The sequence below is a fragment of the Hemicordylus capensis genome, chromosome 2, assembly GCF_027244095.1.
Source record: "Hemicordylus capensis ecotype Gifberg chromosome 2, rHemCap1.1.pri, whole genome shotgun sequence".
Classification (NCBI taxonomy): domain Eukaryota; kingdom Metazoa; phylum Chordata; class Lepidosauria; order Squamata; family Cordylidae; genus Hemicordylus; species Hemicordylus capensis.
This window is the reverse complement of record NC_069658.1, coordinates 219,250,163-219,267,285: the sequence shown is the minus strand read 5'-3', so window position 1 is coordinate 219,267,285 and position 17,123 is coordinate 219,250,163. Positions and strand designations below refer to the sequence as shown.

The window sequence follows — 17,123 nt, the reverse complement described above, 5'->3', positions numbered from 1 at the left end:
TGCCAGGCATTTGCAAACATTGTTTAAAAACTAAAAACAAAAAAACCTCGTTTGCTGCTCTTGCTTTGTACACCACGCTGAGTCTGTGGATTGAGCGGTATATTAAATCTTTTAATATATAAATATAAATATATAGACCATAGGGAAAGCATAAGACATTAGCATATACTTGATTACAAAGGGCTTTGCGTGGAAGATAGTTTCAAGTAGCATTACTGCTTAAAAACTGCAGAATAGAAGAGTTAGTCAAAAGACAAGCTCATGCTGCGTTAGGATCAGCTCCTTTTTAATTGTAAACATTCTCATAGAACCATAGTGTTGGAAGGGCACCTGGAGGTTTTCTAGTCCTGCCCTCTGCTGCCCAGGGCAGCAATCTCCTGCACCATCTCTGATGGATAGCTGTCCAGTCTCTATTTGGAAGCCTCCAGTGAAGGACAGCTGACCACTGCATGAGTCAGGCTGTTCCACCGTCTGACAGCTTTTACAGTCAGGATAGCCTTCCTAATGTCTAGCCTTAATCTGCTTCCTTGCCATTTTAACCCACCGGTCCTAGTCCTGTCCTCAGGAGCGACAGTTTACTCTAACTCAAATATATAATTAACCCTTTTTATTGGCTCATCGTCCTGTTTGAAGATCAAGGGACTTAATCCTTTTTTAAACATCTGATTCACTGTGTTTCGGAGGCAAAGTTTATAGGGAGAAGGGCATCATTTCTAGGCTTGGAAAGCCACGTAATCCCTCACCACATCTTGTGGCAGTGAGCTCTTTAGGAACATAATAGGTGCCACCTGCTCATTCAACCCCATCATGTCCATCATCCTGTTTCTCACTGTGGCCAGCAGATACTTCCCATATGTCCACAAGCTAGAAGGCAACCACTGATATCTCCCACCCAGTGGATAGATTATTGAGGTATACTGCCTCTGATGCTGGAGGTTCCATTTTGCTGTCTTGACTAATAGCCAAGGATAACCCTAGTTTCCTCCATGAATGTGTTGTATCCTTTAAAAGCCACCCAAGCCAGTGGCCATTGTCTCATCATGTGGCAGTGGGTTTCACAGAGTTCGCTCCTTCTGGCTGAATATTGCCCATTAAAACTCTGCTTTACAACATGCATTTCCATACATCTGAGCCAAACAGAAGCCCATAGTATCTCTTGAAGGCCATAGTATCTTTTTAATGAACATAATGTTTTCCCTATTTTCATTTTGATTTGCCTAACTCCCTACCAACCCTGCCTCCAAAAGCCCTTGGGGCAACTGTCAGTTTTCATGGGAACGTAACATCCAAAGAAAGCCTCGCAGGACTATCCCATGACATATGCCAAATGATAACTCTGAAAGTTGCAGCACCTCCCATAAATCTAGTAAAATGACTCCCATGGCTTAGCTTGCTATTTCTGTTTACCTTATCTCGGGAACATAAAAGCCTTATGCACATGTTGGGAGGACACTGGCACATCTTCTTAGGGAGGCGTGTTGCTGAACCTCTTTGGAGCCATAACAGAAAAACCCCACGCTGTTCTCACTGTGGGGAGGGCAGCACGCCCTGACCAAAAGCTCTTCATAAGGACTACAATAGACACGATGAAGGGAGATGGGAGATGCTATCTCCTGTGGGTTTTAACAACATTAATGGCAGGGTGTGGGAATCCAGCTCATGACACGGGCAGGGCCCTATCACTGAGGGATTGTGATGCTGGGTGGATGCTTTCCCCAAAGCCACTGTCCTTATTAAAATCCCACCCCTGTTTGCCCCACGCACAGTAAAACATGCAAATACTAAATGGGAGGATTTGGATCCACATCTCTTACATCACATCAGAGCCCTGTTCCGACATGATGATGCACCTACGTTCAAGTGTCTGTACCCGTGTGTTTGTGTGAATAGGAGGATAGGAAGCTGCCTTCTACCGAGTCAGACCCTTGGTCCATCTAGCTCAGTACAGATTGAGTATCCCTTAGCCAAACTGCTTGGGACCAGAAGTCTTCTGGATTTCATACTTTTCCAGATTTTGGAATATTTGCATACTGTAATGAGCTATCTTGGGCATGGGATCCAAGTCTAAACCCAAAAGGTTACTGTACACTGTATTTTTATTTTTATTTAAGGTTTTATTTAAAGTATAAAAACAAATAGGCATTGAATTTACGATAACTACAAGTAGCTGCAAATGTAATGAAAACGAATTGTGAGAAAAATTTCAATGCAATAATGTGGCTGGTCATGTTAAACTCAAACATGGCATTTTAGGTGGAGATGAAATTCAGATTTCATGTGGCAATAATGTTTTGTCGGTGCTGCAGGTGCACGCCGTGGTGGTTTCCGGATTTCGGAGCATTCCGGATTTCGGATGTCCGGATTAGGGATACTCAACCTGCTACTGTCTACACTGAATGGCTGCGGCTCTCCCGGGTCTCAGTCACAGGACTTTCTCAGTCTCACCTGGAAAAATTGCAGATTGATCCTGGGACCCTCTACAAACAAAGCAGCGGCTGCTCTGTCCCTGTTAGGAGCTTTCCTACTAAATTAAAATGTGAAGCTGCCACTTACTGAGGCAGCCCCTTGGTCCATCTAGCCCAGTACTGTCTACGTCAGGGGTTCACAACCTCCGGTCCTCCACATGTGGCCGACTTACAACTCCCATCATGCCCAGCTGCAGTTTATTCTGGAGGGGGATGATGGGAGTTGTAGTTCAGTAACAGCTGGAGGACCAGAAGTTGGGAGCCGCAGCTCTACATTGACCGGCAGTGGCCCTCCAAGGTTTCAGGCAGGTGCCTTTCCCAGCCCTACCTGGAGATGCTGCCAGGGACGTGAACCTGGGACCTTCGGCATCAAGACAGGTTCTCTTCCACTGAGCTGTGGCCCCATCCCCAAAGGGGACTCTTAACACACTGCTAACATGTGATCGCCCATTCAAATGCAAACCAAGGTGGACCCTGCTTAGCAGAGGGGACCATTCATGCTCACTACCGCAAGACCAGCTCTCCACCCTGAATGCACTGCTCTACATGCGTTTGGCATGACATGTGAATAACCTTTCGTGCACATGCTAACACAGATTGCACATGTGTTGAACATAACATGTGGATAGGGCTCTATTTGTACCCTAAGTCAGGAGATTGGTTTGCTGGGGGATGAGAGTATAAACCTCATACAGTGTTCACAATATGCACCTCAAATTAATATAAGAACAGCCCTGCTGGATCAGGACAAGGCCCATCCAGTCCAGCATCCTGTTTCACACAGTAGCCCATCAGATGCCTCTGAGAAGCCCACAGGCAAGAGTTGATGGCATGCCTCTCTCTTGCTGTTGCTCCCCTGCTACTGAGATTTAGAGGCATCTTGCCTTTGACTATAAGAACATAAGAACATATAAGAACATAGGAAGCTGCCATATACCGAGTCAGACCATTGGTCTATCTAGCTCAGTATTGTCTTCACAGACTGGCAGCAGCTTCTCCAAGGTTGCAGGCAGGAATCTCTCTCAGCCCTATCTTGGAGAATCTTTGGAGAACCCTATCTTTTGAAGTCTACAGGTGTAAACTAGTACTTACCCCATGCTCAGACCATGTGGCTGTGGGATTTATTTGTAGTCTCTCTGAGGTAATTCCACATGGTAAACACTTGTGGTAATTACACCCTAAAATTTTAAGTGATGAATATCTCAAAGGTGTCCTTTTATCAGAACTGAAAATCTCAAAGGTGTCCTTTTATCAGAACTGAAGCGACAGATCCCTCTGCTATTAGAGGCAGAAGATGAAATTTTGGGAACCTGGGAGACATTTAAAAAGAGGGTGGGCTGCCATACGAGGGCAGTGACCAACCAGACATATAAGATAGGGGTCAAAAATTATCAGAAAGTGATCACCCAACTTCTGAGGATCGTTGATAAGATGAACAGGGGAGAACCCTTTGACGTGGAATCACACTGCCGCTACAAAGAGACAATCAGGACATTTCAAAATGAGCTGCGGCACAGGCATTTGGAAAATAAGCTGTATCTCTTCAAAGGGTCTGTATTTGAAAAGGGGAAGTGGGCAAAGTACAAGATGCATGTGTAGTTTGACATTCCAAGGCCTGCGATCGGATGGAAGTAGCCCACTAAAGGCCGACCCCCATGATATGTTAAAGATCATGGCCCGGTTTTATACAAACTTGTATGCATTGAAAGATATTTCTGTAAAGGACATTCAATCTTATCCAGATAGGTTCTGCAGTCTGAATGAATATGGTCTCGGCTATTCCCTCACTGAAGAGTAAAAGGGCTCTTTGACCCATCCTGTAACGACAGAAGAGGTCAGAGTGGTTATCTCAACAGGAAGGAGCATATCAGTCCCTGGGCCCGATGGTCTGACATGGCCTTTCTATAAGGTTTATGCAGACCAGCTACTACCAGTCTTAGTAAAATTATTTAATTTAATCCTAGACAATGGGTGTTTAAATGGGTCATTTGGGGACGGCCTCTTAATTTTTCCCCCTAAGAAAGGCGACACCACTTTACCACAAAACTGGAGACCGATAACCCTCACAAATATCGATTACAGAATCTTTGCCAAAATCCTAAATAATAGATTGGCGAAAGTGGCCCCTAAATTGGTCCACAGCTTGCAGACAAGCGCCATCTCGGGAAGAAAGATGACAGACTCATTGTGTCTGCTGAGAGAACTTTTTTACTCTATACAGAATGAAAGTTGGAAAGGTCACCTCCTCTTATTAGACCAAGTTAAGCCCTTTGACAAAGTGAACCACAATTACCTGTGGACATTGTTGAAAGCCAAAGGTATACCACCCCTCTTTATTACCTGGATACAGCTGCTCTATACGAATGCAAAGGTGACACCGCAGATTAATGGATGGTGGGGCGACCCAATCGCTTTGCATTCGGGTGTCCGCCAAGGATGCCCACTGAGCCCATTACTTTATGTTTTAGCCCTGGATCCGATCCTAATCAGGATTCAGAGAGAACCCCATCTGCGAGGACTCTAGGTCTCTATCCCTTCATCCTGTGAGATCTTCCCGGGAGGGAGGAGGAGGGAAAGTGATGGGATGGCCGAACCACCTGTCCACTCAGAAACGCATTCTGAGTTTAGGGTAAAATTTGTAGCTCATGCCGATGATGTTACGTTACTGTTATCGGATGAAAATGAAATCTCTGTAATACTAGACCTCTTCTGGGAATATGGCAAGATCTCGGGCTCAGAATTAAATGCTGACAAGAGTGTATTTGTTAAAATGGACCCCGAACGCCAGCAACTCTCGTGCCTACCCATCTCTGAATGTAAAAGCAAAGGGACCCCAGAGTCCAAACTGAAGTGGGTAGATACAGTAAATATTTTGGGGATTGGATACGGGATTAAGGAAAAAAATCTTGGGGGGGGATTAGATTGGGAAGGAAAAGTAATGCTTAAAATCACCATGTGGAAAAAATGGAGCCTTGCCATGTACCAGAAAGCGGTCTACATCCAGACTTACCTGATCCCCCCTCCCCCCGCCGGTGCACAACCTGGCAGTAGTCTACCCTCCTCCGATCAATCTCCTTCGGAGAGTTGAAAGCCAGATCTTCCGTCTAGTATGGCACACAGCGTCCTTCCCTTTGGCCCGTGTGGTAGCATTTGAGGAGGTTGAGCGGGGAGGGCTAGCCCTACCTGCCCTGCAACCATATTTTGTAACTGAATGCATGTCCTACAATTTTGGAAACTGGATTTTCGTGAATGTCCATAACATGTCCAACCTCCTGCAAAAAACTTTTCGCTCTACATTAGCGAAAGTCAGCATGCGGCATAGTGTGGTGGGGGAATGGTTCTTTCAACGGTAATATCACACAAGTATTGAAAAGAGACCACCCGGACTACTTGAGAGATTTGTTATTCACACTAAAAAAATGGAAGGTTGAACCAGATCTATTTAAAGGATCCTCCTCAGTTCAGCAGCTAAGGAGAACAATTTATGGAGAGATTCTAGAAGTGGCTTTTAAAAAACCCGATTTAGAACGTAAACGCTACGAACACCACACTTCACAGTACTTGTTGCAACCCGATCACCCTATTGCTCTCTTTAAGGAGAAAAAGGTCCCTTTTCATTTATGGGAAACGAGGTGGCGTTTATACCACCAAGTACTGCCGCTTAATGCGGCTAAGCCATGGCTCCCAGAGGACCAGCAAGATTGTCCTAAAATCACCTGCAAACAGAAAGCTAGTGAGCTAGGCAAGACGTTCAGTGAAACCCAGTCACATTTCTTAAAAGAGTGTGTGGTAGCCAAAAGAGTGTGGCAGGGAGTAAGCAAGTTGTTAGAGTGGCCTGATTTGGAAAAACAGACGTGGGAAGAACTAACCTCTGGTTTGAGCGATAGAACCTCTTTTCGAGGTCCCAGAAAGAGACCTTCAAGGAAACGGGACGGAACGGGTGCCCTCATACTAGGGAACTGGAACGTTCCCCTTCTCGTAATCAGGTTAGTAAACCTGTATGTCATTTATGCAATGCTCCTGCATAGGAATAGGGAGGGAAGATGCAACCAAGAGGTTCACATGAATGAGACAGTAAATCTCTTCTGGAAAAGTTTGTATGGTTATGTATAAAAAGACAAGTGTATCTCTTCTAAACAGCAATGGGACAAATTGTGGAAACAGACGTTAGACATAAACACACACACACACCCATTACCTGATGTGCCTTGTAAACCCCCCCCCCCCAGTTACAGTACTGCCTGCATATACTTTATAACCCTGTAGGTTACAAAATCCTTCTGTGTAAATCTTTGTAGATACATGATGTACAAACAACCATTTTGTATATAATTGTGCTTTGGTAACGTACTGTATGCTTTGGTAGTTTGTTGGTTCGATGAAAAAAATCTTGTCCTATTTAAAAAAAATAAATCTTGTCCTATCTTGGAGAAGCCAGAGAGGGAACTTGGAACCTAGATGCTCTTCCCAGAGTGGCTCCATCCCTTGAGGGGAATATCTTACAGTGTCCACACATCAAATCTCCCATTCATATACAACCAGCATGGACCCTGCTTAGCTAAGGGGACAACTCATGCTTGCTATCACAAGACCAGCTCTTCTCTTGACTATAGACTGGAGGTGACCTATGACTTTCAGACTAGTAGCCATTGATAAACCTGTCCTCCGCGACTCAGTTGTACAAATTAAGGGCATTTCTTTGCTTATGTGCTGTTTGTCAACTTCTTATTACTGAGAGGGACAAGTAGGGATTTGGCTCAATGAAATCCCCTGTAACTATCTAACTTTTTTAGATTCAACCAGGCATTACCCATCTGCTTTCAAATTTTCCTGCAGTCATAAGGGCTAGTAACTTGGGAGTGGGGTGGGGAGCAGTATTCCCCATAACAGGGATTCCCAAGATGTTGTTGACTACAGTTGCAGTCATCTGCTGTTGCAATGGCATTTCTCTGGGTAGTATGGGAGTTGTAGTCAACAACTTCTGGAAGTTCTTGTTACAGGAAACACAGGTCTGAAAACTAAAAAAAAAACAAAAAACCCTATAAATTGTTTATCTTTTATATGTGATTTTTTAAAGTAAGCTTGTTTAATAAAATTCAAATTTAAATTAACAAAAGAAGAAGAGCACCACATACCCTTGTCTATTCCAGTAATATATTACTAGCCGGTGAGGCCCATTGTCGACCAGGCAAAGTCATTTTGCATAGATTACATTTCTGTGAAAGTTCAGGAAATGAGATATGTGTCATAAAGTTGTTTATTAATATGTTTGCAAAAGGGAAGTAAAAGAACAGCTTTAAATGTGTCAGATTTCCACTTAAAACATTATTCATTTTATTGAATAATTCCCACACATAGTCAAATTTGAATCTGAGAAAGATCTTCTGCTTCTGTTGGGCATGATGCCATTTTTGAATTATCAGACTGATTATTGAGTGCTAAAAATCTGTTGAGAACAAGAAAAGTTCAAATATGATTTATATATATTTCTCTTAGGCACACCCTTTGCTAATCCCATGTGCAGCTGCGCTCACGAGGGTTCGCAATCAGCTAGCAATGGGGGCAGATGGGAGGGGGGGAAATGGTGTCACCGGCCAGCTGGCGGGAAAACAAAATGGCAGCAAATGGCAGAGACCGATAGGGATGTGCACGGACCCACGGAGGCGTGTTCCGGCACTTGGGGGAGTGTGGCTTTAAGAACGGGGGGAGGGGTAGTACTTACCCACCGCCGCCGCTCTTCCCCCTCCGGCGCTGGAGTTAGTTAAAACATTTTTGGGGTGGCAGAGTTCCTCCCTGCCACCCCTGCCCCCGTCGTTGCCTGAAACGGCTGAAAGTGCTCCCAAAGTTCCAAGAAGTAGAAGCTGGCGGCGGGTGCATGCGCCCGCCCGCCGTGGTGCGCGTGCCCATCGCCGCCATCGGTGGTGCGCACGCCACATACGTCACAATGACATATGCGGCGTGCGCGTGGCGGCGGCAGACGCGTGTGCGCCGCAGCAGGCGCATGTGCCCGCCACCAGCTTCTACTTCTTGGAACTTTGGCAGGGCAGGTGGGCGGGGAAGAAGACGGTGGGGGAGGGCGGCGGCGGCAAACTAGAGGCGCAGATGCTTTGCACCCGGCCCAGCTAGTATTCAGAATTGCTTCTAAAAATACAAAAATATTTATTTAAATCTTTCATCCAGCATATTCTGCTAATTTAAGTGACAGGATTGTTTATGTAAAATTTACTATATGTAGCAAAGAAGCACTTTTGAAAGTGGTGGTTCTCGTATATTTAGCAGAGGGAGAGCAACTGGCCCTATCCAACCCCAGCACAGCATCCCTCCAGTGGCTGTTGCTGGTGTTTACCTTGTTTCTTTTTTAGATTGTGAGCCCTTTGGGGACAGGGAACCATGTTATTTATTTATTCTTTCTCCCCCTATATAAACCACTTTGGAAACTTTGTTGAAAAGCAGTATATAAATAGTAGTAGTAGTAGCAATCAAGAAGTATGACTTTGTTTTGCACAAGCAAACAACCTCTTCATGATATATAGACAATAGCATTATTATTCATAGTAGCAGTTCTATCCCACCTTATTTTCAGTAAGATTATCAGGGCAGCTAACAAAAGCTTTTAAAACACCCAATAAAAATATCAGATCATCAAATGCAAAAGAGGGCTTGGGGTTTCTTGTTGGTGTTTGATATTTTGAAAGTGTCTCATAGCAAAAGCTTAATTCAGTCCTGATCTTATGAACTACCTAGAAGTTCTGTTAGTATAGGCTCTACCCTTATTCCACATGTGTAAAGAAACTAACTGTGGCATTGCACTCTGCACATACTCAGAGGCACCTGTTCCTGCTTCACATGTTCAGGAACCAGTGTGCTAAAACAGTATTAACTCGAAAAGGTGATTTTGGGAGCGGCTCTAGTGGGGAGGCCAAAGCAATCCATATCTGCTCAGAGACGCTCTTTTCTTTGTGCTGGCACCATGGGTCTGGTGGATGCCAGAGAAAACAGGCATCCTGTTGCTGACCCTCTTTCTTTTCTCTTGAAGGTTCGTAGCTGTGCCCCTGAGTCAAAAGATGGGGCTGAAGGAGAGGCTGCTAAGGAAAGCTTCTCCCAACCCTGTGCTGGAGGCTTTCTACGCTGCACACCACAGGAGCCCCAAAGAGGTGAGCTCACCCACATACATCCTGCAAGGCCCTGATCTTCCCCTAGGGGGAGACCCGGGGGTTCAGCATGGTCAGCCTTCCTATTTTGCCCCCCAAGAAAGATCTGCAGATCAGAACTGTTTCTCTTTTTATGGGGTGATTTTGTATCGTATCTGCATGCAGCATCAGAAATCAGTGGCAATAGCCGAGGGGAAACTATTTATTACACATTAAGATAAGATGTCTGGTTGAAAGAGTATTTGTGGTTTCTTGAATCCTAAGCCTCATATTGCAACACAGTCAGAGTGGGTGGGTGGGTTAGGGACTATTTTCTCACGTTTCAGAGCTTTAAAAAGCCACGTGCTAAGTCTTCAGTTCAAAGTGTCATCAAAACAACCTTTTCTCCAAAAAGCATTTCCTAACTTTTTTTGCTTAGCACAGCAGCACTGATGTCCTGTGATGTGCTGTACGGAAGCCAACTGCTGACAATTTCACCCCATTTGTGTCCAGCTGACCCTGAGCATAAAGTCCCATGCCCACTTGTGCATGTAGCATTTCCTAATCTAGAGAGCAGTGGGTTTTTGAGGTGATCTGATGGCTAGCTGAGACAACAGAAATCTGACATCTTCCTTTTTATCTGTACATCAATCAGTGGTTCTCCAACCTTGGTCAAGACAAACAGGGCAGATCAGCTCATATTTGACCTAAGTGAACTGATGAAGCTGGCTGCGAAGTTGTTGCTGGAGTCACCCAGACTTTTGGTGGTGTGTGACTTCAATGTTCACTTCAAGGCTGGCTTGTCTAGTGCAGCTCATGAGTTCAGAGCAGCCATGACAAATATGGGCCTATCACAATTGGCAACAGGGCCAGCACACACTGTTATCAGTATGCTGATGACACCCAAATCTACTTCTCCTTTTCATCATCAGGAAATGGCATTCATTCTCTAAATGCCTGCCTACAGGCAATAATGGGCTGGATGAGGGATAACAAATTGAAGCTGAATCCAAGCAAAATGGAGGTGCTCATTGTAGGGGCTCAGAATCTGAGGTGTGAGTTAGTTCTTCCTGTGCTGGATGAGGTTACACTCCCCCAGAAGGAGCAGGTGTGCAGCTTGGGAGTACTCCTGGACCCAGGCCTCACCCTGGTATCTCAGGTGGAGGCCATGGCCAGGAGTGCTTTCTATCAACTTCAGCTGATGTGACAGCTGCGCCCATTCCTTGAAGAGGATGACCTCAAAACAGTGGTGCATCAGCTGGTAACCTCCAGGCTTGACTATTGCAATGCATTCTACATGGGGCTGCCTTTGTACATAGTTCGGAAACTTCAAAATGCAGTAGCCAGATTAGTTTCTGGGGCAACCCAGAGAGACCATATTCTGCCTGTCTTGAAACAGTTACACTGCCAATACGTTTCCGGGCAAAATACAAAGTGCTGGTTATTACCATTAAAGCCCTGAATGGCTTAGGTCCGAGTTATCTTAGAGGGTGCCACCTTCTACATGATCCCCACTGCACGTTAAGGTCATCTGAGGAGGTCCATCTCCAGTTACCACTGGTTCGTCTGGTGGTGACCCAGAGGCAGGCCTTCTCTGTAGCTGCTCCCGGGCTGTGGAATGCACTCCCAGCAGAAATCCTAATTTGAGTTCATTACTGTCTTTTAGGAGAGCCCTTTAAACCTCTCTGTTTTAAATTGTTTTAAATGTTTGCCCTGGTTTTCTAGGGTTTTTAACTGTTTGAATGTTTAATTGGTTTTATTCTGTTTTTATAGTTTTGGTTTTAATTGTTGTGTTTTTCTTTTGTTCTAAACCGCCCTGAGCCATTTTTGGAAGGGGTGTGTGTGTGTGTGTGTGTGTGTGTGTGTGTGTGTGTGTGTAAATAAAATGTGTCTCCATTGTCATGGACAGACCACCATCTAGTTAAATTGGTTTCATGGCCACAAGCCAGCTTTTCAGGGGTGCAGGACCTATTAGGATGGTCGCCCAAGAAGCCTGGTGGATCCTATAGGATTCCAAGAGGCGTTGGAGGGTTTTAGAGTTGGTTCTACCAGTGACTCTGTTGATGCCCTCGTGGAGATCTGGAAAAGGGAGCTTATCAGGGCAATAGACGTGATTGCCCTTAAGTGCCTTCTCTGTTCAGCTTCAAAACTGGCTTCATGGTGTACTGAACAGTTACGGGAGCTGAAGCGCCAAGGGAGAAGACTAGAGCCTAAGTGGAGGAAAACTTGATTTGAATCCAACAAAACACGCCCTACAGCCCATCTGAAGGCTTATTCTGTGGCAAATCGTGCAGCGAAGAAGCAATTCTATTCTGCACGTTTTGCATCCACAAGTTTGCATCCAACAAAGTTGTGAGGGGATTGACTTAGGCCCCCTCCTCTTTGAACTGAGATTTGGATTCTTCATCCTCCCACTGTGATGCTTTTAACAACCTTTTTTTGCGGATAAAATCTCTCATTCCAACCGACTTGGACTCCACTTATGGCGGGGGTCCATGGCAGAAGAGTCCAGTAACTCCTCTGGTTCAATTAGAATGGACCAGTTTCAATTTGCGACTCCTGAGGATGTGGACAAGCTCCTTGGAAGTGTTTGGTCTGCTTATAACACCTAGCAGCGGGGCTGTTAGAGATGGCCTAGTTGACATCATAAATACTTTGCTGAAGGCAGGCAGGATGCCTCCAGGTTTGAAGGAGACAATTATGAAATCTTTGCTTAGGAAGCCTGCCTTAGAGCCTCAGTGATGGATAATTATAAGCCAGTCTCCAACCTCCCCTGGGTGGACAAGGTAATTGAGAGTGTGGTGGCTGATCAACTCCAGGTAGTTTTGGATGATACTGAATATCTAGACCCATTTCAAACTGGCTTTAGAGTGGGCTATGGGGTGGAGTCAGCCTTGGTCAGCCTGATGGATGATCTCTACCAAGGAATGGATGTAGGGAGTTTGACTCTGTTGGTTCTTTTGGACCTTTTTGAGGCTTTCAGTACTATCGACCATGGTATCCTTCTGGACTGTCTGGGGGATTTGGGAATAGGTGGTACTGCATTGGTGTGGTTCCATTCCTATATCTTAGGTAGATTCCAGAAGATGTCACTAGGAGATACTTGCTCTCTGAAATGAGAGTTATTGTATGGTGTCGCTCAGGACTCTATCCTATCTCTGATGCTTTTTAACATCTACATGAAACCACTGAGTGAGATCATCAGGAAATTTGGAGCAAGGTGTTATCAATATGTTGATGACACCCAAATCTATTTCTCCATCGCATCATCATCAGGAAATGGCATAACCCTGCTAAATGCCTGTCTACAGGCAGTAATGGACTGGATGAGGAATAATAAATTGAAACTGAATCCAAACAAGATGGAGGCACTCATGGTAAGGGGTCAGGTTTCGAGGGACATGATAGATCTTCCTGTTCTGGACAGGGTTGCACTCCCCCCGAAGGAACAGTTACATAGCTTGGGAGTGCTTCTGGACCCAGGCCTCACTCTGGTATCTCAGGTTGAGGCTATGTCCAGGAGCACTTTCTGTCAATTTTGGTTGATATGACAGCTGCATCCGTTCCTTGAAGATAATGATCTCAGAACTGTGATGCACTCTCTGGTAACCTCTAGGCTGGACTACTGCAATGCACTCCATGTGGGGCTGCCTTTGTTAGTAGTTCAGAAACTTCAGCTGATCCGAAATGCAGCGGCTAGATTGGTTTCAGGGGCTTCTCGAAGAGACCACATTATGCCTGTTTTAAGACAATTGCATTGGCTGCCAATAGGTTTCCAGGCAAAATACAAAGTGCTGGTTGTTTCCTTTTAAAGCCCTGAATGGCTTAGGTCCAGGTCATCTGGGAGAGCGCCTTCTTCTGTATGATCCTCACAGCACATTAAGGTCATTGAGAGAGGTCCGTCTCTAGATGCCGCCAGTTCGTGGGGCGGTGACTTGGGAGTGGGCCTTCTCTTTAGTCACTCCTGGGCTGTGGAATGCGCTCCCTATAGATATCCGTGAGAGCTCTTAAAACACATGTTTTTAGCCTGGCTTTTAGTAACCTTTGAATGTTTTAAATTGTTTTAACTTGTTGTTTTAATGGTTTGTTTTATTGTGGTTTTATTGCATTTATGGTTGTGAAGAACCACCTAGAGTCTTCAGAGCCAGGCATCGTGTAAATTGAATAATAAATAAATAAATATTTATATGCAAAGTGGAGGCCTTAACATTTTATATCCCACTCTTCCTCCAAGGAGCCCAGAACGGTGTACTACATGCTTAGGTTTCTCCTCACAACAACCCTGTGAAGTAGGCTAGGCTAAGAGAGAAGTGACTGGCCCAGAGTCACCCAGCTAGTTTCATGGCTGAATGGGGATTTGAACTCGGGTCTCCCCGGTCCTAGTCCAGCACTCTAGCATCATGGGAGGAGTGCCCATGGAGCAATGAGGGCTCTGTAGCTTCTCAGTCTGAAACACAAAGGGCTTCATGGATGTGAGCCGTGATTCCTCTCACCTTTGCTTCTGTTTTCTTTCTGCAGGGTGAGCTCAGTGGTCTGGCCAAGCAGTGTGACCTGCAGCCCAGGCAAGTGGAGAGATGGTTTCGGTGCCGTCGGAATCAGGACCGGCCGAGCCTGACGAAAAAGTTCTGTGAAGCCAGGTGACCAGGGAGAGGGGCAGACCGCTTTCCTTTGAACTGGAACAAAAGGAATTTTGGGGAAAGTAGGGGGTGGGATAAGTTCTACTCTGGCATTCTTAGAGTTACATTTCCATTTGTCCATTCAAAAATGCAAATATTCAACCAGCAGTAATGAACTGTGCAACATAGGAAGCTTTTGAAAACGTTCCAACCGCAAGTTGACTCATGCTCCACGCACTCCTGCAGGCCTCAGTCTTTCTTCCCAGCCTGAATTGAAGTTGTGTGCAGATACGGAGCAGAGTTATTGCGTGATACTTGCAGCACCACCTGCTGGACAGCGCTTGTATTCCATGAAGAACCCCTATTCATCTGGAAAGCAGTCATCAGTTCTTTGTGGAATGAGGGAAAGAGGAGGGAAATTCTGAAAGAGGGAAGTTCTGAAAGGGGAAAAATTCTTCTACCTTGTAGCAATTTCCAGAGCAAAACAATACTTCTTGTGGTCTGCACACACACCTCTCCCCCCCCCCAACCCTTTCTTCTAACTCCACTTCCCCCTCGAACCCTAATCTGTGTTCTGTTTTTTCAGCTGGAGAACCACCTTTTATTTAACGTCCTTCTGTACGGGCCTAGCCACCTTATATGATGTGAGTATGAAGATCTTGCTCTATTTTGAATTAGCCATTGACAAAAGACAGCCATCGGGGGCTGCATCTCTGGATAGACTTCCCTGTGCTGGCGGGGTTCCGTTTTTGAGTAGAAGAAGAGAGGAGGGGTAGTCTGGCAGAGGGCAAAGGCAGCTGGCAGGCTACCCAAGGGATACAAGGGAATGGGGCCGTAGCTCAGAGAAAGGCACCTGCTCTGCATGCAGGAGGTCCCAGGTTCACTCCCTGGCAGCATTTCCAGGTAGTGCCACTGCCATTCTGTTTAGACAATACTGAGCTCCATGGACCAATGACTCAGCAGATCGCAGCTCCCTGAGTTCCTGCGGCCTCCTGGATGGTGCTCCTGTGGGCCAAGACTGCTTTTCACTCGGGGCCCTCCGTCCAGTTTTTGATGCTGCCATAAGAACTGGCATCTCCTTTCGTGTGTGGTTGGACAAGGTACACTTCTTAAGGGATTGCATCTCCTTGCAGAAACCCTGGTTCTGGGATCACCGCGAGTGCTGGACCGGGTACCCGCAGCAGGTACGTAACTGAGCAACCCCTAAGATCAGGAGTAAGCAACCCGGGCTCGCCCGCTGTTTCAGAACTACAGCTCCCATCATCCCCAGCTGCAATTCATTGCAGATAGAGATAGTGGGGGTTGTCGTTCATCAACAGCTGGAGAGCCCAGGTTGCCTACCCCTGCCCTAAGATGATCCAAACTCACCGCTCTCGCGCGCGCACACACACACACACACACACACACACACACACACAGTGTGAAATTAACGTGACTCTGACCTTTTCAAAGGCAAACATGGCTGGGAACTTAACCCAGATATTTTCCCTCTTTCTTTACAAATTCTCCCCCCCCCCAAAAAAAATTAAAATTAATTTTGTTACTAATTTAAATCAGTATTATCAAAATATCAATCCTACACTGGATTAATCAATACATTTCTGCCATATATTGGGGTGTATCCATGAAATTATCCATTACAAGAGTCTCTTTAACCCTGAGAGTGTAGTATTATTTTGTTATCACAGAACTAAACCAGAACATACAAATTTAGTAGCAGGCTACAGTATGAATAGCTAGACCTGGAAAGAGCTGCAACTTCCAGTGCTGGGAATCTAAAAACATAAGCTGTGGAACAGCACACTAATGCTTAAGATTGCATCACATATGTGTATGGGAAAGGAAAATTAGTACTGAAGCATTTATTCCAGATTGGACCCTGTTTATTATATATTGGAACAGAGCTATGCCCAATGAAAATGCATCACTGAATCATTTTTAATGATTTTAAGATTTTGTTGCCCTTTGTATATTAAGGCTTACAAAATGATAAATTATTTGTATTTTTGCTTAAAGTAAATAAATGGGATTCTCTTATTTATTTATTTATTTATTCATTCATTCATTCATTCATTCGATTTATATACTGTCCTTTCAAAATAACTCAGGGCAGTTTACAACAGGATAAAAACAATTAAAACCAGTTAACAATTAAAATCAAAACTATAAAAACAGAATAAAACCAATTAAACATGCAAACAGCTAAAAACCCTGGAAAACCAGGGCAACCATTTAAAACAATTTAAAACAGTTTACAGTAGTTTAAAAACCCTGGAAGGCCAGGCCAAACAGAGAGGTTTAAAGGGCTCTCCCGAAAGACAGTAATGAACTCAAATTACGGATTTCTGCCGGGAGTGCATTCCACAGCCCAGGAGCAGCTACAGAGAAGGCCCGCCTCTGAGACACCACCAGACGAACCGGTGGTAACTGGAGACGGACCTCCTCAGATGACCTTATCATGCATTGGGGATCATGTAGAAGAAGGCGCTCTCTAAGTTAACTCGGACCTAAGCCGTTCAGGGCTTTAAAGGTAATAACCAGCACTTTAACAGAGTTCACAGATTTTGAGTGAAAGAGAACAAGAGTTAAGGGGAAATATCCCCTTAATAATATCTCTCATTCTAAAAAGCTGCAGACATGGACCGCCCCATATGAATTTATTCTGGACGGCTCCATCACTGCGGGGTTCATATAACATGAGATATCTGGAGCACCCTACGTTCTGTAAAATGAATCCAAAATGGGGGTTGCAGCTGGCCTCTTCCCCTAACTACCAAAAAATATCTGAGCAGCTGCCAAGAGGTTAAAGCCAGCTTTGAACTTACCCAGACTTGAAAACAGGCTTCAATGGCCAGGCGATCCTTGGGTAGGATCTCTCCAGATAATCCAGGTCCCTAAATCTGGCCCCAGAC

The 17,123-nt window shown here is 45.1% G+C and overlaps 1 protein-coding gene across 4 annotated transcripts in view; it reads left to right on the top strand.

Moving 5' to 3' along the window:
* Positions 1 to 17,123, top strand: part of LOC128346476 (ceramide synthase 4-like) — a 115,338-nt gene that overhangs the window by 87,038 nt on the left and 11,177 nt on the right. For 3 of the 4 annotated variants that reach the window (XM_053299853.1, XM_053299854.1, XM_053299856.1), the window contains 4 exons: positions 9,502 to 9,619; positions 14,114 to 14,232; positions 14,798 to 14,855; positions 15,345 to 15,395. In XM_053299853.1, the coding sequence (XP_053155828.1) occupies positions 9,502 to 9,619; positions 14,114 to 14,232; positions 14,798 to 14,855; positions 15,345 to 15,395 (346 nt within the window). The remainder of the gene's footprint in view (positions 1 to 9,501; positions 9,620 to 14,113; positions 14,233 to 14,797; positions 14,856 to 15,344; positions 15,396 to 17,123) is intronic. The other variant, XM_053299855.1, reaches the window with a different exon arrangement.